Genomic DNA, 24,804 nt, shown 5'->3' with positions numbered 1-24,804 from the left:
GTGCCCGCCTCACGTCTCTCCTCCCTGGTAGGGAGTCCTGGTGACGGCCTGCAGGCCTCAGAGGCATCCCCAAGGCCCTCAGACTCCCTCCTCTCTGTGCTGACACAGCTCACCCTGTCGCTGAACGCTGCCCCTTCAGGAGGGTGTCCCAGTGTTGGGGGTGGAGAGGGGGCTCCCTGCCTTGGAATGCCCTGGACCTGAGGGAAGGCACGGCTGGGAGCTCCGGGTGTGAAAAGGAGCCTGGAGTGCAAACTCCTCAGCCTGTGCTGCTAACTCTGCCCCCTCAGCTGGTCTCTTCTCTCAGGCTGGACGCTCTCCTCCCCGAGGAAGCCTTTCTGGCTTAGTCCTGCCCCACATGCAGGGCTGAGTTTCCATCCTTCTGGGTGAACCCTGAAGCCAAGGACTTTATGCCGTAGACCAGATGGGCTCCTGAGGGCAGCCCCTTGCCTCGCCCATCATGATGTCACACACACACCCTCCCCTCCCCCACCCCTCTGCTCCACGGCCACCCTCACTGTCCCTCTCTCATTCTTCTGAACATCACATATGGAGGCTGTAGCGGGTTGAATGGTGGCTCCCAAAAAGGTATGTCTGGGTCCTAACCCCTTGATCCTATTTGGGGAAAAGGGTCTCTGTAGATGTAGTTAATTAAGGATCTTCATATGAGATTATCCCAGATTGCCAGGTGGGCCCTAAATCCAATGACAACGGAATTTGTAAGAGACAGAAGAAAAAGCATGTGAAGACAGAAGCAGAAATTGGGAGCTGGAAGGTGCAAGGTGGGTGCTCCCAGAGCCTTAGGAGGGAGCAAGACCCTGCTGGTGCCTGGATTCCAGAGCCGTGGGACAATACATTTCTGTTGTTTAAGCACCCAGCTCGTGGTAGCTTGTCTGGCAGCCCTAGGAAACTGAGACGGGGGCTTAAGAACAGCAAGCAAACAGTTCTCAGAGGTCTGCCTTGGCCACGGTGTGAGCAGACCGAACTCGTGTCCAGCAAGAGCCGTGTGGTCCCCGGGGTCCACCCCTGCCTGGGCTTCTGCCTCCAGGCCCAGGCCCCACCCTGCAGGAGGGTCGTGGACAAATGGAGGCGTTAAGGGCCCAGTGAGAAAGGCAGTGTTGCCAGGGCTGCCTGGGGCCCAGGGAGTTAGGGGGCACATGAGATACGCTCAGCTCAGGTAAGGAAGTCCCCCCCACACACACACTTGGCACACCTCACACCTGAGCTTGCAGAGTGAGCAGGGTGTGGAAAGTTCCAGATGCCTCTGAGACCCTCCAGCCTGGCTGTCCACTGGCTACCTGCTGCCACCTCAACCCAGCAGGGCTGACACAAGCCCACACAGATGTCTGGGTGGGTGGGGTGTCCTGGGCTCCTAATCACACAAACTTTATTGGTTCCCCCCTCCAAGGCTTCAGGACCAACCATGCAGCCCCATGCTCACCATCATCCCCATTCCTGCCCCTCATGTCAAGCCCCAGCCTCAGCTCCCCCTCCTCCTCTGCCTCTGTGTCTCTTTCTCGACCTCCCAAGCCTGGCTCAAATGTCCCTTCCTCCATGAAGCCTTCCCTGATCTCCACAGGCTCCTCTGCCAGGCCGAGCAGTGACCAGAGACAGGGGTGCAGTGGGGAGAGCCAGATTTGGATCAGATGTCCCATCCCAGCATTGCCACAGATCGGCTGAGTGACCTAGGACAAGTCACCTAAAGCCTCTAACCCAGCGGTTCTCAACCTGTGGGTCGCGATCCTTTTGGCGGTCGAACGACCCTTTCACAGGGGTCGCCTAAGACCATCCTGCTTATCAGATATTTACATTATGATTCATAACAGTAGCAACATTACAGTTATGAAATAGCAACAACAAAAAATAATTTTATGGTTGGGTCACAACATGAGGAACTGTATTTAAAGGGCCAGAAGGTTGAGAACCACTGCAACCCGAGAGGGCCCACCTCTAAAATGAGGTGATAAGATCCTCACTTCAACAGGCCCTCATATAACCTCATTCTCCTGCTTCTAGGTCCCCCTTTCTCCCATAAACATTATATGAGTACCACTGATCCTTCAAAAATTCCCCCATAGTAGATGCTCAATAAAAGCTTCACTTCCTTAGAACGTTTTATTCCTTTCCTGACATCTGGAGCCTGCCTGCTGGACCGACCAACACCCTGCACTCCACGCCCTGACCCTGCTTTGGCAGAGCCACCCCCGGGTGGGCTACAGCCTGAGCTTAGGATGTGAGGTCTGAATATCCATTTGTGTTGAGTTGTTCCCCTTTAACTCCAGACCAGAGACCTCACACAGCCCAGACCAGTGGGAAGGCCTGGCCCGGACGTCAGGAGCCTGGGCTCCAGGCTGTCCTGTGGATGTCCCAGGAGACCGAGGAGCAGACACGGGCACTGCCCATTGGCTCATCCGGAGCCTGGGCTCCCCAGGGGAGGAGTAGGGGTGCATTTAACTGCACTGAGGGAGCCCCTCTTGTTCTCTCTGCTCCTGCCTGACTGTGAGTATGAGTTCTGGGTTGGGGGTGCTCAGCCAGGAGGGCAGAGGGGGCTGGAGAGAGGTTCTTGTCAGGGAGCGATGGCTGGAGAAGGGGATGAGCAGGGCAGGCAAAGGAAGGAGGGTGACTGGGCCTCCACCCCCGTCTGCCATTCCCTCTCTCTGGACCACCGTGCCACTCCCCCCAGTCCAGTCCACACCGATGACCCTGTCTCCCCAGCCACGGGCCTTCTCAGGAGGAAATCCTATTCTCCGCCTAACCTATATGCCTCCTTTTGGAAACTGAGTCTCAGCAAGAGTGGAAAATCAGCAAACATTTAGTTCATCCTCTCATTTCTACTCTCTCATCTTGTTTTTTCTTATAATTTTTTTCCATGGGACTTGCACCAAGCCCTTGAGGTGTGGTGACAGTGAGAGGGATCTCAGCTTTAGCGTTCTAATCCCACCCACCCCCATTAATTCCCAACTTCATGCCATTAGACCACTTGCACCCCCTCTTCCCTTCCTCTGGCTGACCCACTTCTGCTCTGACTAGACCTCCTCTCCTCTGAGGAGCCTTCGTGACCCTGAGGCTGTTAGCGTTCCCGGGGCTCCATGCCACTCCGGTTCTCCCTAGTGGACTGAGTATCTGTGAAGCCCAGTGCCTAGCAGAGTGCCTGGTACATTATAGATTCAAAAATATGTTGAATAAATGGACGAATAAAAGATGACTTCTTATGTCAGACTCAGTTGTGATATCTGCCTAATAGAGACTCTCTGACTATTAGAAAGGGGGGAAACTATATGCGAAAGTACCTCACAGCACTGGCTGGTTTCTCAGAGGTTAGAGCATCGGCCCCAGGACTGAAGAGGGCACGTACGTCGGTTGCAGCCTCGATCCCGGTTCCAGTTGGGGTGCATGTGGGAGGCAACCAATCGATGTGTCTCTGACATCAATGTTTCTCTCTCTCTTTGTCTCTCCACCTCCCCTTCCACTTTCTCAAAAAATCAATGGGGGGAAAATATATCCTCTGGTGAGGATTAACAACAACCAAAAGATAGTAACACAAAGCAGTGGAGAAAATGGAACTTAAACAATTATTTAGCAACTTGGGGGGGGGGGGAATATCAAGTTAGATTACACCTCATGTCACATATCAAATTGAATTTCATATGGCTCAAAACTTAACATAAAAAATTAGGCCATATTTTAAAGAAGAACAAAACATAATATACTATCTTTTTGATCTTCGAATGAGGAAAGAATTGCTAAGCTTGAAACCAAGAAAAGAACTCGCCTGGCCTCTATGGCTCGGTGGTTCAGCTTTGACCTATGAACCAGGAGGTCACAGTTCGATTCCCAGTCAGGGCACATGCCCAGCTTGCAGGCTCTGTCTCCGGTATCAGTGATCCTCATCATCAATTTTTCTATCTCTCTTTCCCTCTCCCTTCCTCTCTGAAATCAATAAAAAAAATTTTTTTTAAAGAAAAGAACCCACAATAAAAAATATCAATAGATTTAATTTTATAAAGTTAAAACTTTTACTCTTTTGTGTGTGTGTGTGTGTGTGTGTGTATGTGTTTGTGGTTGTTTTTTTTTTAAAATTTTGTTCTATTGCTTAAAGTATTACAAAGAGTATTACATATGTCTCCTCCCCCCCCAAAAAAAACTTTTACTCTTAATAACATCATAAACAAAATAAAAATAGTAACAAGATTTGGAAAATCTGTTTCAATGGATAATGATTTTAATATTTAAATTGCTGAGAGAAACAGTCCCTAGTAGTACAGGGGCAAAGTACATGAAGAGAAAATTCACAAAGAAGAACATGCAAATTAAAATGAGATGTTTTTCCACCATTAAACTACTAAAATAAATTTTTAAATTTATAATAATTTAATAATAGCACCGATGATTCAGTGACAAGACTGATACAACTTTCTTGGAAATCTACTTGGCACTCTCAAAAATGTTCATGTCATATGACTGAACAATTCTACATCCAAAATCTACCCTGAGGGGTTTATTTGAAATGCAGGCAAAGATTTGTTGAAAGAAACGTTTCTCATTAAATTATGACACTTAATTGCTCATTTTCCCCCCTAAGAATATTGGCTGCTCATGGAGATCAAAGCCTGGTAAAGTTGGGGCAGGGCCTGGTAGGGGCCAAGGTACAGAACCCAGGCTTCCTGCCCCACTTGTCTTCCCAGAGTCATCCTGCTCCCCAGGGAAGATGTCAGCGTGGGGCAATGGCAACTCCAACATGTCCTACACCAGCTTCCTCCTGATGGGCTTTCCGGGGCTGCAGCAGACCCGCACACTCCTGGTGCTGCCCTTCCTCAGTCTCTACCTGGTGATCGTCTCTGCCAATGCCCTGGTTATCCACACCGTAGCGGCCCAGCGGAGCCTGCACCAGCCCATGTACCTGCTCATAGCCCTGCTCCTGGCTGTCAACATCTGTGCCGCCACCACCGTGGTGCCCCCCATGCTGTTCAGCTTCTCCACCCGCTTCAACCGCATCTCCCTGGCACGCTGTCTGGTCCAGATGTTCTGCATCTACTTCCTCATTGTCTTTGACTGCAACATCCTCCTGGTCATGGCCCTGGACCGCTATGTTGCCATCTGCAACCCACTCCGCTACCCCGAGATAGTGACAGGCCAGTTGCTGGCCTGCCTGGTGGGGGTGGGAGCTGCCAGGAGCACAGGCATTGTTGCTCCGGTGGTGGGCCTGGCCTCCCGGGTACACTTCTGCCGCTCAGATGTGATCCACCACTTTGCCTGTGAGCACATGGCCCTGATGAAGCTCTCCTGTGGGGACATCTCCCTAAACAAGACTGTGGGGCTCACTGTCCGCATCTTCAACAGAGTCCTGGACATGCTGCTGCTTGGAGCCTCCTACGCCCGCATCATCCATGCTGCGTTCCGAATTTCATCAGGCAGAGCACGTTCCAAGGCCCTGAACACCTGTGGCTCCCACCTGCTGGTCATCTTCTCCGTCTACTCCTCGACCATGTCCTCATCCATCGTCTACCGTGTGGCCCGCACTGCCTCCCAGGACGTGCACAACTTGCTCAGCGCCTTCTACCTACTGCTCCCGTGTCTGATCAACCCCATCAGCTACGGGGCCAGGACCAAGGAAATCAGGCAGCACCTGTTCCAGAGGGCACAGCCGCAGGTCCCCACTGAAAAGGCCCAGTCCCTGCCCTCACACAGGGAACTTCCTGCCTGATTCTCTAGAACTTATAGGTCCTGTAATTACTCTGTCAAGCGGGTAAATGTGCAGGTGAGTCCTCCCTGCCGTACTTTGGCTTTGGCTATCTGCATTCATCGTTGAGTCTTTCATCCATTTTCCGAAAAATATCTACTCATCCAGAGTTGCATAGTAACCAACTGCAAAGCCAGCTCTGTCTCCAGCTTCTAAATTTTCTCTTTTTTCTGCATGTGATTTTCACTGATTCGTTCACTCTCATTCGTTCAATAAACATGTATAATAAACACACAATGCTAACCCCATGATTGCAAAGAAAGGATAAATAAGATCTTTACCCTGAAGGAGGTCCCAACCTAGCAAGCTGTAAAGACGTGTAATGTCTTTACAATGACAGCTTTATGTACAAAATTCTGTGAGAACATCGAGGAGGGACAATCACTAACAGAACACTTCACAGAGGGTGAATTTGAGTTGTGTTCGAAGGATAAGATAAAGTGTTTACTGGAGGGGAAGGAGATATGGAGAAAAGACATTTTATGCCGAAACCGGTTTGGCTCAGTGGATAGAGCGTCGGCCTGCGGACTGAAAGGTCCCAGGTTCGATTCCGGTCAAGGGCATGTACCTGGGTTGCGGGCACATCCCCAGTGGGTGATGTGCAGGAGGCAGCTGATCGATGTTTCTAGCTCTCTATCTCTCTCCCTTCCTCTCTGTAAAAAATCAATAAAATATATTTTTAAAAAAAGACATTGTAGACAAAAGGAACAGCATGGGCAATAAGTGATACAGAAATTGGTACCAGGAGTGGGGTGCTGTATAATAAAAATCTAAAATATGTGGCACTGGCTCTGAGATTGATCTGGTCACCCAGCCTGTCTTCAGCAAGGAATCCTGTTAGGTTGGTCAGCCAGATCCCCTCACTGCTGATGTAATTTTCCATCCGTTCACCCGTCCCCTGCTCCTTAGCTGTAAATTCCCCTCCCCACAGTGTATTTGGAGTTGAGCCCAGTTCTGTACCGAGGTCTTTTCCCTGATTGCAACAGTCCTGAATAAAATTTGTTTCTACCACTTTACTGTCCAGCTCTCCTGTAAACAAGAGAACATGGTTGGGCTAGCCTGCTGGAGGAACAAAGGATGCATTTACTGGTAGCAGAGCTGAGCTGCCCCAGCCATCCCATAGATGCTAACTAGATAAACTGATAGCCAGCTAACGCTTCAACATGAGGAAGCCCAAGTGAAATCAGTAGAGCCACTGAGCTAACCACCCGAATGTGTGAATAAATGCCTACAGTAACGCAAACTGAGTTTCTGTGGCTGCTTGCTATTGCAGCAATTTTGTGACAAGAGGCAGCTGGCAAAATGATTAAACAATGGTTTATACACAGTATGTCTACAATAAGTTAGTTTTCTTCCTTCATCACATTGTTTTAATATGTTGGATAAATGTATTTTTGCTTAACGATGAGTTCTATAAGGGTAGAAACTGTATTTTAAAGCTATCAGAGTAAGGTAGTGAGAAAATATTATTCTTTTAATACAAAAGAAAACACACGGACAAGTGCTTGAAGGTAGAAGGTACTAACAGTGAGGGGATAGTACCCATTCCAATAAATACCACTCCTCAATAAAAGGAATCAGGGGTTCTTAGGGAAATGGCTGGTTCTAGGGCTGGGGTATAAAAAACACAAAATGATCCTGGATAATCGTATAGTGCCACCAAGTAAGCAAGTGCTCCAAAAATGATGGGGACATGTCAAAAGGACAGCAAGACCCAGCTGAAGGGGTTTCTAGTTGTCCCACTGAGGGACAATTTGAGCAACAAAAGAAATAAAGATAATAGATGATAACCTTTAGAATCCAAGTCCATACTGATTTACATACATGGATGGATAGATAGATGGACACATGATAAGGGAAAGCTCTTCCTTACAGTAAAATTCCAAATAATAAATGCAGAAGGACTAGAGGTAGAAATCCCCATTTGCCAAACATCACAGAAATAAACATTTCAAGCAAGAATGATCAATGCATGTTAAAATTAGTGGGCAAAATTATGAGAAACAAGATAAGAGTCTCAAAGTATCCCCTCACAAGGCACTTATTAATTACTAAGGGAAAATAGTAACTTTACAATTGAGAAACCTGGACGTCTCTTAAGCAAATGATAGACGACACCCCCAGCAGTGGCACAAAGTGGTATCATGTGTCTTCTGAAATGATGTATTGAGAAGGGCACAATGTCATTTCGGTGGTGTTCTTGCAAAAACAAAACAAAAACACACACACACACAAAAACCCCTGCATAAACTAAATTTAATCAAGAGGAAACATGAAACCAACCCAAAATGAGGGCCGCTCTAGAAAACAACTTGCTGGTACTCTTCCACAGTGGTAAGATTCTGAAAGACAGGAAAACCTGAAGAATGGTTCCAAACGAAAGGGAAACATGAAAACCAAATGCAAACATGCAGTCCTGGATTGGACCCTGGGTCAGAAAAGGGACGTCAGTTAGTTGAACATTTGTCAGAAATTACATTAGAGTGCAGATAATTTCCTGACTTTGATCATTGCACTGTGGTTACATAAAATGCTAACATTGGTGAATCTGGGTGAAGTGTGCACAGGAATTTTTCACACTGCTGTTTTTTAAGTCTGAAATTATTTCAAAATTAAAGGCTGAAAAAATGTTAAGAGTAGGTGGGACTATTCATGTTGTTACTAGCAAGAGGAAGATGAGAAAGAGAAAATAGCAAGTGTGCATTATAGTGTGACCCCACCTCCCCTCTAAACCCCCTCAGAGAAGGCTATGAAAACCACAAAGCCACACAGAAAACAAAGAGAGCAGCAAGCATAAGGCCAAAGATAAAGTGGATGTGATGTACTCAACCAGAGAAACTTGCTGAAATGGTGGTGAGGGCTCTGTGTTATCACACCTCAGGAGAGGCTATGTGCGTGCTATGATATATGGAATGCATTACATTTGGTAACTATGTATTGGAAATATCAAAGAAAGGCACATCTCGATGTTAAAGTCCCAACCATAAAGCTTATACAAGATCATAAAGAACTATCTCCATGACAATGGGATACTGAGTCTTTTTAAAGAGAACACAAGAAGCACTGATCTTTTTGTAAAGGAAAGACTAAAGGAACATTTTTTGACAAAAAGCAAGATGGATAAAAGAAGAAACAAGGACATGACCAAAAGGCTGATGCCAAAGCTGCCTTAATATATACCTGAACTGTATAGAACACAAATGTTAAACCCTAAGAACTTCAAGCAGCACTTTGAGAGCAAGCATCTTAATTAAGACTCACCTTCCTCCAGAATTGGCTGATGTCCAGCCATACAGTTGTTAACAGGTGAATTCATGACACCTTTGACTCTTCTACCGTCTCAGACCTGAGATAACCTGCAGCTGCTTTCATATTATGTCAAATAATAAAGTAGTACTTTGATTTTACAACATCAAAATTAACAATAGACAAAATCCATCCCTGAGGAAGCCCAGTCATCAGAGTTACTAGACAAAGACATTAAAACAACTGTCTTAAACATGCTTGAAGAACTTAAGGAATAGATGAACACAAGTAAAAGAAATCAGGAAAACAACATATTAACAAAATCAGAACATCAGCATAGAGATAAAAATTATTAAAAGAAGCCGAATTCTAGAGCATGAAGAAACAATAATTGAAATGGGAAAAAAATCACAAAAGGGTTCAACCGCAGATTTGAGCAGGAAGAATCAGGTAACCTGAAGACAGGAAAACTGAAATTATAGTCTGAAAAGTAGAAAAAGAATGAAGAAAAGTAAACAGAGACTAAGAGGCTTGTGAGACACAAAAAAGTAGATCAATAGATGTATTATGGGATCCCTGGAAGAAAAACAAAATGGGGCAAAAAGATTATCTGAAGAAATAATGGCTGAAAAATTCCCAAATCTAATGAAAAATGTGAATCTACCAATCCAAGCAGCTCAACAAACCATAAGTAGGATAAACTCAGAGACCCACACCAAGACACATTATAATCAAACTGTCAAAAGCCATTAAGATGGTATTATAAAAAATACAATAAATTAACAAGTGTTGGCAAAGATATGAAATAACTAGAATGCTCATACACTGCTAGCAGAAATGTAAAATGGTGCAACTGCTATAGAAAACAGCTTGGCAGTTCCTCAACAGTTAAAGAGATTACCATATATTCCAGCAGTTCTATTCTAGGTATATACCCAACAAATTAAAAGCAAGAATTCAAAGAATAGCCAAAAGAAGGAAATAACTCAAATGTTCATTAACAGATAAATGAATGAGCAAAACGTACTACATACATATAATCGAATGTTATTCAGCTTTAACAGAAAAGAAATTCTTATACATGCTACGACATGTGTAAACTTTGAAAAATTGCTAAGTGAAATAAGTCAGATAGAAAAGGACACATATTATATGATTCCATTTATATCGGTTACCCAGAATAGAATAATTCGAGACAGAAAGCAAAACAGATTACCAGGGACTGAGGGGAGAAGGGAATGGGAGTTATTGTTTTTTATATAGTTTCTGTTTGGGATTGATGAAAAAGTTCTGGAAATAGACAGTGGTGACAGTTATAATTGTATATGTACTTAATGCCACTAAACTATTTGCTGTAAAATGGTAACACTTGTTTATCTTATCACAATAAAAAAGAGAAAAAGGCATGTTCTTTCACACTTGACCTTTGTGTGAAAATAAATGACAAAAGTAGTCTCACACAATCACTTGAAAATGTTTATTTTCAGAATGAACTTTATCCAGATAAAGGTCTTGTCAGCACTTCTGTCTATGACACAATTTTGCAGCAAAACTATTTCTTTACTAAAACTGAAGTCAACAGAAAAAGGAGTGCCAAATGGTTAATGAAACCCTACTTAATCACTCCTTATTCTCTATGCTCAAGAAGTAGTTTGGCTATTGAAGTGCTGGTCTCTTCTAGGTCTTTCCTCAGGACCCACACATCATACATTCATCTCTATTCTCCAAAGAGCACACCATGGCTGCTGTGTTCCTCTCTTTCTCTTCTTCCTCTTTTGATGCCTTTTCCTTATCTTTCAGTTTCTCTTTGTTTAGAGTGAACTGGATCGGATTAGCTGCTGGTCTTGTCCTTAAATAATACATCCCAGTCTTCAAACCCTACAAGGGAAATAAATACAACTATTAGGAGAAACTGTGAGAACACTAGACATTCAAGACCAATATCTAAAATACATTTCCATAAACCAGGTCAAATTGTTTTCTGAACTTGAAATTCTACCTCCTCTAGGAAGCCCTCCCAAAAATGCTGACTCCATTTGAAGCCAACAGATTCAAGTTTTTCTAGGTGGCAATATTTAATAGGTAGCTAGAATATAAAACTCTTTCAATTCCAAAATATTCCAATTACTTATTGGCAGTAAGTCCTCCTCAAATAAAGAGCCCTGGCCATTTTTTCTCAGTGGTTAAGAGCATTGGTCTGCAGAACAAAGGGTCTCAGGTTCGATTCCCAATCAAGGGCATGTACGTCGGTGGTTGCAGGTTCCCCAGCCTGGGTAGGAGCATGTACTAGTATGGGAGGCAACCAAATGATATTTCTCTCACCCCCTCCTCCCTCCCTTCCACTCTATCTAGAAATAAATGGGAAAAATATCCTCAAGTGAGGATTAAAAAAAAATGGTTAAAGAGATAGACTCAGGTGTATGACTTCTAAGTTTGCCTACCACAACATGTCTAGTTTAGATTTATAACTATTCAGAGGGCTAGACTATATCTCTGTATAAAAACAGATTGCGACTACTTCAAGGATAAGAATCATCATCTTTTATTCCGTTTCCTCAGTCCTGGCACATAGTATATGTTCAATAAATGTTTGTTAAATAAAAAGATAAATATGAAATTCTAAATAAACACCCAGCACATTGCCAGGGAATAAGAAAACAATCTGGAATCACGAGACTTTATTTTTGTTGTTGTTGTTAATCCTCACCCGAGGATATTTTTCCATTGATTTTCAGGGAGAGGGAAGACTGAGAGGAACATCGATGTGAGACCAACATCAACTGGTTGCCTCCTGCACCAGGGACCGGGCCGGGGAGAAGCCTGCAACCAAGGTACATGCCCTTGACTGGAATCGAACCCGGGACCCTTTGGCTCTATCTACTGAGCCAAACTGGCTAGGGCCAGAATCATGGGACTTTATAGTTGGCACTGATTAGCTATGTGGTGAAACAATGAATGCTTAGAGCAGGGGTCCTCAAACTTTTTAAACAGGGGGCCAGTTCACTGTCCCTCAGACCGTTGGAGGGCCAGACTATAGTTTAAAAAAAAACTATGAGCAAATTCCTATGCACACTGCACGTATCTTATTTTGAAGTAAAAAAACAAAACAGGAACAAATACAATATTTGTATTTGCATGTGGCCCGCGGGCTGTAGTTTGAGGACCCCTGGCTTAGAGTTTTATTTTAGGAATGGTAGCAGGGCACAAGATGGCCTAAGCAGAGATACTAGAAGCAGAGAGATAAGTTAAGAATTATAGTGGTAGAATATTAAAAAAACACTACAAGGAATAACCAATACAACTTGGTCAATGACTAATAGGAAGTAAAGGGAGGATCATACATCATTCCAAGGTTCCAAACCTAGGAATTAAATAGTCTTAAAGAAACAAAAAAAATCCAAAGTAAGAGCTTGATCTAGTACAAAAACCATGGGCTGGTTTTAACATACTGGATTCGAAGGGAAAGAACTCCTAGGTGGCAATATTTAATAGGTAGCTAGAATAAAAAACTCTTTCAATTCCAAAATATCCCAAGTTGGCAATAAGTCCTCCTCAATGTGTTCCACCAACCTGCTTCCAGCCGTAGAAGTGCATACTAGTGAGTTTGCCATAGTTAGGCTCCGCAATATGGATGTTCAAAGACTGGCTTTGATCAATGAAAGCACCTCTCTCGGCTGCCATGTTGAGAATGGTTTTCTGAGAGATTTCCCATACCGTTTTATAAAGCTGCTTCAGGTCATCAGGAATTTCTGGTATGCTCTAAAGGGAAACCAAATGTTTATTGTACTCCAGTTGATGAAAGCAGTATGATTAATAGAATAATGACCCAAGGATCTGGCCTTCTACTTCCTGCCAGATCTGACCCTACCATTCAGTATAATACAATATGATCCTTATCAAGTTTCCTAAGACTTCTGGCCTCTGGTTTAGAGACCAACAAAATCCCATCTAACCAGCAAAATATCAATCTGGTGGTAGTGATTTAAGATCTATCTTTCAATTAGTTTATGGCCTAAACATTCACTATATGTAATTGGTTTATGGCCTAAACATTCATTGTGCTAGAGGCACTTAAAAAAGGGAGGAAATTCACAGCTAAAGAGCAATAAATGACCCTTGAGCTTTGAAGAAAACACAAATACTCAGAGCTACACCACTCAGGGACATGATCCAGAGAAGCAAAGAAACAAAGCCCGTAAGATAAATTAGGACTCAAGTTGGGAACCACTTCTTTGTGCTTTACACTATTGCACAAACAAAAGGGTAAGGCCAGGACTAGCTCTGTGAAGATGTACATAATCCTAGCGCAACAATAGAGAGGTGAACAGAGCTACGTAAGTCTATATGACCACAGGCCTATGACCAAACTGGTAGACATTTTTTCTCTCCACTGCCTGGGATAAGTGAGAAGGTTCCAATGCCCAACTTAATTTACTTTTTTCCCCCATTCTGTACCTGGATAGAGCCATTGCATGCAATAATCTGATTTTTCATCTCTTCATTCCATAAGCCCCGCTCAGTAAGATCTTTCAGTAAATGAGGGTTTACAATCTGAATGGAAAAGAACAAAAGATATAAAGGAATAAATAACAATGACAGGGCCTAAAGAGGATCACGGTCTAGAGCTTGAAGTAAATAAAATCATTAAAGAATTATTTAACATTAACTTGATAACTTCTATTTTTCATAAAACTGAAGGGCCCATTCCATTACATGACAATTATATTCCTTTAAAGTCTTGATTTCCTTTTTATTCAAGAAACATAATATATGGTATTTGCAACAGTGGAAAGAACTAATGTTGCCTAAGCTGGGCAAATTTTTGTGGACTGAGTTTTTTTCCCTATATAAGGAAACAATAAGTATTTAAGAAAAAAAATATAGAAATCCTATGTATTCACCCCAAACCTTACAGAAATTTATGTCATGATATCAGCAAATTCAAATAAAAATCTTTTAAATTAGTGGTTCTCAACCCTAGCTACACATCAGAACTACCTGGGAACCTTAAAAATAAAAAAACAATGGTCCCACCCACCAAAAACTCTCACTTATAACCAAGGCTGAAAACCACTGTCTTAAATAACACTTCTACATATATTTTAAGTATCACCAATTTAAACATCTGATCTTGTAGTATAAATCATTATGATTACAGAATGGTTAAATATCACATGAACTCTAATATCAACAAGTTACTTTCATACTTTCAACCCTCAATCATTCATTCTTTTGGCAGATATTTATTAAATGTCTATTATGTGCTGAAATAACTTAGAACAATATTAGGGACGAAGAGGACCCATTTTATCAAAACTTTGCCCCCATACTAAGAAAAATAGGCATACTAAATATGAATTAGCATTTACTCCCAATATCAGGCTTTTGAAAGATTTTCTTGTATGTCTAGTTGTGATCTTCTCACCTGAAATTCTCCTGACAAGACTCTACGAGTGTAGATGTTGCTGGTATAAGGTTCAATGGACTCATTATTTCCCAGAATCTGAGCAGTGGAAGCAGTAGGCATTGGGGCAATAAGTAAACTGTTTCTTATACCATACCTAAAGAAAGGAGATTATTAGGCGCTAGTCCTAAAGTTACAATCTGCAGGAAGATAGCTACTTTAAGTCATTGTAGTAAATGCACCTACTATGAGTAACATAATACATGCATTAGATTCACATACAGATTTTTTATTTTAACCCCTACAGGAATGCAACTCCACAGTATGGATGGAACAGCTCACCCCTCTCCTAAATGCCTGACTCCTAAACAGAATTAGCACAATAATTTCTACTGCTGGAAATCTTTATTATGCTATGACTTATGCCACTTGCACTGTGAAACTCAGAAACCAAAGCACTTGATATCTTGCTACCTAGCATACATGTCCATTTTTGTAAAAGTTACATTTGCATATAAATATACTACGTGTACTGGTTAATAAGGCAGATTTTTTTCAATAGATGGAGTTACACATATGTTGATATATATGCAATTGGATATGTTATTTTGTTGTATTGACAACAAGCTTCAAAACTTCGTATGTCAAATTTGCTGAAGGTGTTAACATCATAGATATTTTTACACTTAAAAATGTTGAGCTTTGTGCCAAAAAAGAGCATTCGCAGGAAGTTATAGTTCGTTACTTTATTTTGAAGAAAAGTGCTGCTGAATACTTCGGGAAGCGTATGGTGAACATTTTCCATCTCAAGATACTTGTGAACGCTGGTTTAAACACTTTAAAAGTGATGATTTCGATGTGAAAGACAAAGAACGTCCAGGTCAACTGAAAAAGTTTGAAGACCAACAATTGGATTGAAGATGCAATTATTGGATGAAGATGCGTGTCAAACTCAAAAACAACTTGCAAAAAGATTAAACATTGCTCAGCAAACAATTTCCGATCACTTACAAGTAATGGGAAAGATTTTAAAGGGAGGAAAATGGGTGCCACATCAACTAAACAAAAGACAAATGGAAAACCGAAAAGTCATCATTAAATGTTGCTTCAATGGCACGAAAGAAAGTCTTTTTTGCATTGAATTGTGACTGGCGATAAAGAGTGGATTTATTTTGAGAATCCCAAATGCACAAAATCATGGGTTGATCCAGGCCAATAATCAACATCAAACTGCAAGGCCAATCACTTCGGAAAGAAGACAATGCCCTGCGTTTGGTGAGATCAGGAAGGTGTGGTGTATGGGGAGCTTCTAAAACCAGGTGAAACCGCTAATACTGATCACTACCGACAACAAATAATCAATTTGAACCACGCTTTGATGGTGAAACGACCAGAATGTTCCAGAAGACATGGCAAAGTAATTTTGCTTCATGATGACACACCATCACACACTTCAAAACCAGTTAAAGACACATTAAAAGATCTTGTCTGGGAAGTATTAACCCAGCCACTGTATTCACCAGGCCTTGCTCCTTCAGATTACCACTTGTTCCGATCGGTGGCACATGCACTTTCTGAGCAGCACTTCAAAACATATGAAGGAGTGGAAAATTAGGTCTCTGAATGGTTTACCTCAAAACAAGAAAAGTTTTATTGGGATGGTATCCACAAATTACCTGAAAAATGGGGAAATGTGTAGCTAGTGATGAACATTACTTTGAATAAAGCACTTTTGATGTTTTTTTTTAATTACCGTGTTTTCTCTGATTACAAAACCCGCATTATTAACCAGTACACCTAGTACACATGTACACATGCTCAGAAGTAAGTCAAATCTGAAGGATGACAGACAAAAAAATGCAAAAAGGTTTTTTGGGGAAGGTAGGTAGTATTGGAATAATATTCCTTTTATTCTCTTTCCAAATGTAGGTTTTCTAAATTTGTAAACATGTATTTAACAAAATTTTTTAAAAAGCAAATGGATATTTTTTATCCCCTTTTTTAAAAAAAAAATTGTTTATTGTTGAAAGTATTGCAGATGTCCCCTTTTGTTGCAAATGGATATTTTTTAAAGAGCATTTTAAAGCTACTGCTTCGTTCTTCAAATTAAAACTCTGTATATGTATTGACCCAGAGATGACACTCATCAGGACAGAAAATGAAACCTTGTTTCATTATTCATTCAGGAAAACGCTGTCTTTATTAGTTTGAAAGACCTACAAAAGCTCTTCCAAGATCCCTTATTCCTTTGACAATCAATTCAACAGAAGTCATTTCTGAGCCCAATGTAATTAAGCAATAAATAAAAATGAAATATATTTTAAAAGCAAGCACTTAGAAATATAAAGATTTAATGAGAAAAAGAATAACCTAATCTAGGTAGTTAGGCCTCTAAAACAAGATCTACTGATAATATCTACCATATATTGAAATGCTTCCAAGTGTCAAGCAATCTACAGGTTACTACACATGTATTATATTATAAAGTATTTAAAAGATAGTTCTGCAGGAGAAACCAAGATGGCAGCATAGGTAAACACCAGAAATTGCTGCCTCCCACAACAACTTCAAAAATACAACTAAAAGACAAAACGGACATCATCCAGAACTACAGGAAGACTGGCTGAGTGGAAATTCTACAACTAGAAGGAAAGAGAAAAACACACTGAGACTCAGAGGAGGTGCGGAAGTAAAGTGCAGAGGTACGGAGGCGCACGCGGCAAGGCTGGCAACTGAGGACGCAGCTGCCTTTTTGAATCGGGAGGGAGTCACAAGCCTCCGATTGCTCTGAACTCCAGTTCCAGGAAGTCTCTGGGGACCCAGACTCATACGGGGAAAAACTGGACTGTCTGGCAGCAGGCAGAACTCGGAACTCAAGGGCGGCTTTCTCTCAGAGGTGCTTGCAGCGATTGAGACGAGGGGCCTCTTAGGGCAGGGCTGAGGATCAGCCATAGCTGCTTGCTCCGCCCTGTTGATTCCCTGAGACCCCTCCCCACCCAAGCTGCGGCAGAGGCTTTTGCATATGAATGCTCTGGCCCTTTGCAATCTGAAAATTACCTAACAAACTGCAGCTGGGCCAGACAGACCCAGAACTTCCAAGAGAAGGCCCAAGGCCCCACAGCAGCTTGCATTGCTTCACAGCTGGGCCTCATCTGGGCACCTCCAAACCCCAAAAAAGGAAGGGGAATCTGCAGATCTCTTCATAGCTCCTGCTGGGTAGCCTCAGGCAGAGGCTAAATTAGCACCTCCTTAGATCCAAGAGCCAGTGTATCCAGTGGTCAGAGTGGGACCATCCATATTACAACTCCTCAAATCCATAAGGGACACACTCAGGGGGCAGACTCTGAGCACCAAAGCCCCACTGAAGCAAGTCTTGCCCCATAAGGGTGTCTTCGTCTCCAAAGTTCTCCCAGTCAGTTACCTACAAGGGAGTACCCATACGACTGTCAGCTGATTTCTCAACAGAAACTTTGCAAGCCAGAAGGGAATGGCAAGAAATATTCAAAGTGATGAATGCCAAGAACCTACAACCAAGATTACTTTATCCAGCAAAGCTATCATTCAGAATTGAAGGTCAGATAAAGAGCTTCACAGATAAGGAAAAGCTAAAGGAGTTCATCACCACCAAACCAGTATTATATGAAATGCTGAAAGGTATCCTTTAAGAAGAGGAAGAAGAAGAAAAAGGAAAAGATAAAAATTATGAACAACAAATACATATCTATCAACAAGTGAATCTAAAAATCAAGTGAATAAAAAATCTGATGAACAGAGTAAACTGGTGAATATAATAGAACCAGGGGCATAGAAAGGGAGTGGACTGACAATTCTTGGGGGGAAAGGGGTGTGGGGGTGCAGGAAGAGACTGGACAAAATCGTACAACTATGGATGAGGACAGTGGGGGGGTAAGGGCAGAGGGTGGGGTGGGAACTGGGTGGTGGAGAGCTATGGGGGGGGGAAGAGGAACAACTGTAATAATCTGAACAATAAAGATTTAATTTAAAAATAAAAAAATAAAATAAAAGATAGTTCTGCAGATGGGTCATTTTAGCTCCATATTAAAAAAAAATGAGTTTCAGAAGTTAAAATAACAGCTAATTTCTGAAGAGCCAGGATGAAAACCTGAACTCTTATTTCAAAGCTACTTTACATGTTTTACTTACTTTGCAATCTTCTCCTTGAGAAGGTTCCAGTCCCATAGGTCTGTGGGAGTAACATTCCACATATCATACTGAAGGATCTAAGGAATAAACAAGTCGACTGATGATAAATCACTCTATAATTTGAAATATGATGGTTGTTCTAGTCATTCTGCCATAACGGTCGCTTAGGCTTTTATTACATAGATTATAACTCTAGGTCCATCCATGTTTTCACAAATGGTAAGAATTTATTCTTATTCATAGCTGAGTAATAAGCCATTTATATATGTACATCATCTTTACCCATTCCTCTTTTCCTAAGACTCTGAGGTTGTTTCCATATCTTGACTATTGTAAATAATGCTGTAATGAACATAGGAGTGCATATCTCTTTAAAGTTAGTGTTTCAAATTTCTTCATATAAATATCCTAAAGTGGAATTATTGGGTCATATGGCAATTCTATTTTTAATTTTTTGAGGAACCTGCATACCGTTTTCCACAGTGGCTGCACCAATTTACAATCTCAGCAATAGTGCACAAGGATTCCCTTTTCTTCACATCCTCAACAAACTTGCTGGTTATTGATTTACTGATGATAGCTATTCTGACAGGTATGAGGTAATCTCATTGAGGTTTTAATTTGAATTTCCCTGATTGGTGATGTTGAGCATCTTTTCATATGTGTATTTCATATATCCTTTTTGGAGACATGTCTGTTCAGGTCCTGCGCCTTTTTCAGTCAGTTTGCTTTTTTGGTATTACATTTTATGAGTCCCTTATGTATTTGGTTACTAACCCTTTATCAGATGTATCATTGGCAAATATCTTCCATTCAGTAAGTTGTCTTTTCATTACACTGATGGCTTCCTTTGTTGTGCAAAAACCTTTTAGCCTTTTAGTTTGATGTAGTCCCCTGTGTTTATTTTTTCTTGTTTTTCTTGCCTGGAGAGATATATCCAATATATATATATATATTGCTAAAAGCAATGTCAAAGACTTTACTGCCTGCTTTCGTCCAGTTTTATGGCTTGTCTTACATTTAAATATTTAATCCATTTTGTATATGGTGGGAAAAAAAGTAGTCTAGTTCCACTTTTTTAAATGTATCTCTCCAGTTTTCCCCAACATCATTTATTAAAGAGGCTGTCTTTACCACATTTGTATATTCTATCCTCCTTTGTCATAGATACATTGACCACACAGGAATGGGTTTATTTCAGGGCTCTTTATTTGGATCCATTGATCTATGTGTCTGTTTTTGTGAGTACCATGCTGTTTTGATTATGACAGCCTTGTAGTGTAGTTTGCTACCAGGAGCATGATACCTCCAACTGTTGTTCTTTCTCAAGATGGTTTTGGTTATTCAGAATCTTTGTGGCTCCACATAAACTTTGGGATTATTTGTTCTAATTCTGTGAAAAAAATGTCATTGGTATTTTCATAGAGATTGCATTGAATCTGTAGATTGCTTTGGATAGTATGGACATTTTAAGGTGTTAATTCTTCCTATCCATGAGCATAGTGTAGCTTTCCAAAAATTTTTTTTGAATCTTCTTCCATGTCTTAGTTTTCCAAATACAGGTCTTTTACCTTGTTGGTAAAATTTATTTCTAGGCATTTGATTCTTTTTGATGAAACTGTAAATGGAGTTGTTTTATTAATTTCCCTTTCTGGTATTTCGCAAGTGGTGTATAAAAATGCTGATTCCTGAATATTAATTGTAGATCCTGCTACTTTATAAATTTATTAGTTCTAATAGTATTTTGGAGGAATCTTTTTTTAACTTTGTGCTAAATGTTGTCACTTCAAAGCCATTTTTACTATCATTAGTTGATCAGTAAATGAATCAGAAACATAAGGATCACATTTCACGGAAATCACATGATTTTAAATCAGAGGAGAGTTGCTGTAGGGACAACAAACAATAAAATGACTTTTTAAAAAATACACTTTTTATTTTTTGGTTTCATTCAGGCCTAGAGCTTGATCGCTGGCTGAAGCAAAGTTAGATGCAGATATGATCTGGTTGCTCGAGTTTAATGAGAACATAAACCTGATTTCTATTACAGCACCTGAGCTTCCCTGGTGGAAACGTTTTCCAGCTGCTCCTCCGCCTTCTGTCACAGGCTGTGGACCTAGTGCCCTCTTCCTAAATGCCATCGATGTCCTTCTGGCCTCACTCAGTAGCAGGCCCCAGTCAGCACCACTGGACGATCTCTCAGGCACCTCAAGTACTCTGTGCTTCCATCCCCACCACCTGGGACTGCACAACTGGCTTCTGCTGATCAGTGAGGCCTTGGCACAAACGCAAGCCGCTGCAATCCACTTCCCAGTGTCATCTCTTCACAGCCCTTGTCACAGTCTGTTTATCCTGCAGATTTTTGGTGGAATCCTTAGAGTTTTCTGTATGTAGTATGTCATCTGCAAACAAGTTTTACTTCAATTTGTATGCTTTTTAGTTTTTTCTTAAAAAAAGAAAAAAGTTTCTATTGATTTTAGAGAGGAAGGAGGGAGAAAAACATCGATCGGCTGCTTCCTGCATAACCCCTACTGGGGATCAAGCCTACAACCCAGGCTTGTGCCCTGACCAAGAATCAAACCTGAGACCTTTTGGTGCATGGGATGGAAAAAATGTCCTCAGGTAAGGATTATCCAACTGAGCCACACCAACCAGGGCCCTTAAATTTCTTTTTCTTGTCTGATTACTGTAGTTAAGACTTTCAATACTATGTTAAATAAAGGTGGTGAAAGTATACATTCTTGTTTTGTTCCCAATCTTAAGCAAAAAAGCTTTCAGCTTTCTAGACTTGAGTATGTTACCTATGGATTTGTCATAAATGCCCTTTATTATATTGAGGTATGTCCCCACTATTCTCACATTGTTGAGTTTTTCCTATCATAAATGGATGCTGCATCCAGTCAAATGCTTTTTTGCATATAGCAATATAATCATGATTTTTATCCTTCATTTCATTTATGTAGTATATCACATAAATTGATTCACAGATGTTGGACCAACCCTGCATCCTGGGAATAAAACCCACTTGGTCATGGTGTATGACTTTTTAAATGTATTGCTGAATACAGTTTGCTAGAATTTGCTAATATTTTGTTGAAGATATTTTTGTGTCTATGTTCATCAAGAATATTTACCTATAATTATCTTTTTTTGTAGTGTCTTTATCTAGTTTTGGTAGTAGGGTAATGCTGCCCTCAAGGAATCAATTTGGGAGGCTCCCTTCTTTAATTTTTTGGAAGTTTTTAAAAATTGAAATTAACTGCATAAAAAATTATTTTTATTGTTGCCCTGGCCAGTGTTGGTAAGTGGTTAGAGTGTCGGCTCATGCACCAAAGGGCTGCAGGTCTGATTCCCAGTCAAGACCACATACCTGGGTTGCAGGTTCGATCCCCAGCCCCAGCCCCAGTCAGGGCATATGTGTGAGAAGCAACCAATCGATGTATCTCTTTCTCAGCAATGTTTCTCTCTTTTTTCCTCCCTCCCTTCCTCCCTCCCTCCCTCCCTCCCTCCCTCCCTCCCTCCCTTCCACTCTCTAAAAATCAATGGAATAAATGTCCTCGGGTGAGGATTAACAACCAAACCAACAACAAAAATTTTTATTGTTGCACAATACACATAATATAAAATTTAACCTCTTGCCGAAACCGGTTTGGCTCAGTGGATAGAGCGTCGGCTTGCGGACTGAGGGGTCCCAGGTTCGATTCCGGTCAAGGGCATGTGCCTGGGTTGCGGGCACGTCCCCAGTGGGAGGTGTGCAGGAGGCAGCTGATCGATGTTTCTCTCTCATCGATGTTTCTAACTCTCTATCTCTCTCCCTTCCTCTCTGTAAGAAATCAATAAAATATATTTAAAAAAAAAATTTAATATCTTAACCATTTTTTTTAGTACACAGTACAGCAATATTAAATACATACACATTGTTGTGCACTATCACACTATCCATCTCCAGAAATCTTTTCATCCTGTAAAACAGAAATTCTATATCCATTAAATAACTACCATTCCCACCCCCAGCTCCTGGGAACCATCATTTTACTTACTGTTTTTCACAAATTAGACTATTTCAGGTACCTCATGCAAGTGAAATTATATACTATCTGGCTTCTTTCCCTGAGCATAATGTGTTCAAGGTTCACCCATATTGTGGCATGGGTCAGAAATCCCCTTTTTTAAAAAAATTACTTTTCAATTACAGTTAACATACAATATTACATTAGTTTCAGATGTACAAACAATCATTAGACATTTATATACCTTATGAAGTGATCACCCCAGTAAGTCTAGTACCCTTCAGACACCATACATAGTTATTACATATTAACTGAGGGGAAGAAAATGGCAGACGTATAGACTGACGTGTCCCGTGCATATTATTAACTATATTCCCTGAGCTGTACTTTACATACTCATGATTATTTTTATTACTGGCAATTTGTATTTCTTGATACCTTTTTCAACCATTCCAACTCCCCTCCCTTCTGGCAACCATTAATATGGTCTTTCAATATGTTTGCTTCTGTTTCATTTGTTCATTTATTTTGTTTTTTGGATTCTACATATAAGCAAAATTATATGTCTCTTTCTCACTTTTTTCACTTAGCATAATATCCTCTAGGTCCATCTATGTTGTCACAAATATATGATTTTCTTATTCACGGCGGAGTAATATTCCATTGTATATATGCCACATCTTCTTTATTTACTCATCTATTGGTGAGCAGAGATTGTTTCCATATTTTGACTATTGCAAATAATACTGCAATGAATATAGGGGTACATATGCCTCTTTGAATTAGTGTTTTGGATTTCTTCAGGTAAATATCTAGAAGTGAAATTACTGGGTCATATGATAGTTCTATTTTTATTCTGAGGAACCTGCGTACTGTTTTATTTTTTTTAAGCAGAACCTTCAGCATTCCTTGTAATTCTAGTTTGATAGTGATGAGCTTCTTTAGCTTTTTCTTGCTTGGGAAACAGTTTATCTTTTCTTTAATTCTAAATGATAGCTTTGCTGGGTAATCTTGGTTGTAGGTCCTTGCTCTTCATCACTTTGAGTATTTCCTCTGGCTTGCAATGTTTCTGCTGAGAAATCAACTGACAGTATTATGGGAGCTCCCTTGTAGGCAACTAACTGCTTTTCTTTTATCGCTTTTAAGATTCTTTCTTTGTATTTAACCTTTGCCATTTTAATTATGCTGTGTCTTGGTGTGGACTTCTGGGTTCATCTTCTTTGGGACTCTAAGCTTCCTGGACTTGTCTATTTCTTCCCCCAGGTTAGGGAAGTTTTCAGTCATTATTTCTTCAATTAGGTTTACAATTCCTTTACTCTCTCTTCTGGTACACCTATGATATGAATCTTGGAACACTTGATGTTCTCCCAGAGGTACCTTAAACCATCCTTATTTTAAAATTATTTTCTTTTTGCTGTCCTGTTGGATTGTTTCCACTACCTAGCCTTCCAGACTGATTCAATCCTGTTTCATATAATTTGCTGATTCCCTTGAATAAATTCATCATTTCAATCATTGCATTTTTCCTTTCTGACTGGTTCTGTTTTCACTGAGTTCATCTATTCTTAAGTTCATTGGGCATCCTTATAACTAGTGTTTTAAACTCTGTACCTGGTAGATTCCTTGTTTCCTTTTTTTGGAGTTTTGTCCCATACTTGGAGCATGGTCCTTGTGTCATTTTGCCTGACTCCCTTTGCTTGTTTCTATGTATTAGGTAGAGTTGCTATGTCTCCCGGTATTGACAGAGTGGCTTTATGTAGTGTTCTGTGGAGCTCAGTGATCCAGTCTCCCTGGTCACCTGAGCCAGGTGGGTCATGTATGGCCTCCTCTTGTAGTTGAGCTTCAACTGCTGTTGGCATGTCAGTGGGTGGGGCTGATCCTCATGCTAACTGGCTGGGACTACAGTAGACAAGCTGTTGTTTGGGGCTGACCCCATAGAGCAGAAGTTGCTTTAGCAGGTCTCTGGTGCCAGCTGAGTCTGTCCTTTGGGTGTCTCATTTGTGGAGCTGGTTGGGAGGTGCTCTAATGTGGTCTGAAGTCAGCCATCAGGTTTGTTGGTCCTGGAGCCTCTTGGGAGGGGCTCTGGTGCAGGCCAAGGTCAGCTTTTGCCAGGCTTGGGACCTCTTGGTAAAAGCTGCAAGTGATCTGCAATTGGTTGTTGCTTTCACTGGGTTAGGAGGCACTTGGAAGAGGCTACACTGCAAACCGATACTGAATGCTACTTGTGGGGTCATTCTTGGAAC

The 24,804-nt window shown here is 41.3% G+C and overlaps 2 protein-coding genes across 7 annotated transcripts in view; one reads left to right on the top strand and one right to left on the bottom strand.

Moving 5' to 3' along the window:
* The first annotated feature begins 4,705 nt into the window (after positions 1 to 4,705).
* On the top strand, positions 4,706 to 5,701 carry LOC102421092 (olfactory receptor 52K1-like). Its single transcript, XM_006094585.1, has one exon. It carries the CDS (start codon positions 4,706 to 4,708, stop codon positions 5,699 to 5,701), a length of 996 nt encoding a protein of 331 aa, XP_006094647.1.
* A 4,744-nt stretch (positions 5,702 to 10,445) lies between these two features.
* Positions 10,446 to 24,804, bottom strand: part of RRM1 (ribonucleotide reductase catalytic subunit M1) — a 50,073-nt gene continuing 35,714 nt past the window's right edge. For 4 of the 6 annotated variants that reach the window (XM_006094517.3, XM_023758715.1, XM_014460739.2 and 1 more), the window contains 5 exons: positions 18,552 to 18,628; positions 14,409 to 14,544; positions 13,439 to 13,534; positions 12,554 to 12,742; positions 10,446 to 10,861 (listed from right to left, as the gene is read on the bottom strand). In XM_006094517.3, coding sequence (XP_006094579.1) covers positions 10,673 to 10,861; positions 12,554 to 12,742; positions 13,439 to 13,534; positions 14,409 to 14,544; positions 18,552 to 18,628 — 687 coding nt within the window. In that variant the 3' untranslated portion in view covers positions 10,446 to 10,672. Of the gene's footprint in view, positions 10,862 to 12,553; positions 12,743 to 13,438; positions 13,535 to 14,408; positions 14,545 to 18,551; positions 18,629 to 24,804 lie in introns of those variants that run through there. The other 2 variants (XM_023758714.1, XR_002830660.1) reach the window with 2 other exon arrangements.

Source organism: Myotis lucifugus, unplaced genomic scaffold (genome assembly GCF_000147115.1).
Source record: "Myotis lucifugus unplaced genomic scaffold, Myoluc2.0 scaffold_138, whole genome shotgun sequence".
Lineage (NCBI taxonomy): Eukaryota > Metazoa > Chordata > Mammalia > Chiroptera > Vespertilionidae > Myotis > Myotis lucifugus.
This window is presented reverse-complemented; position numbering and strand designations above follow the sequence as displayed.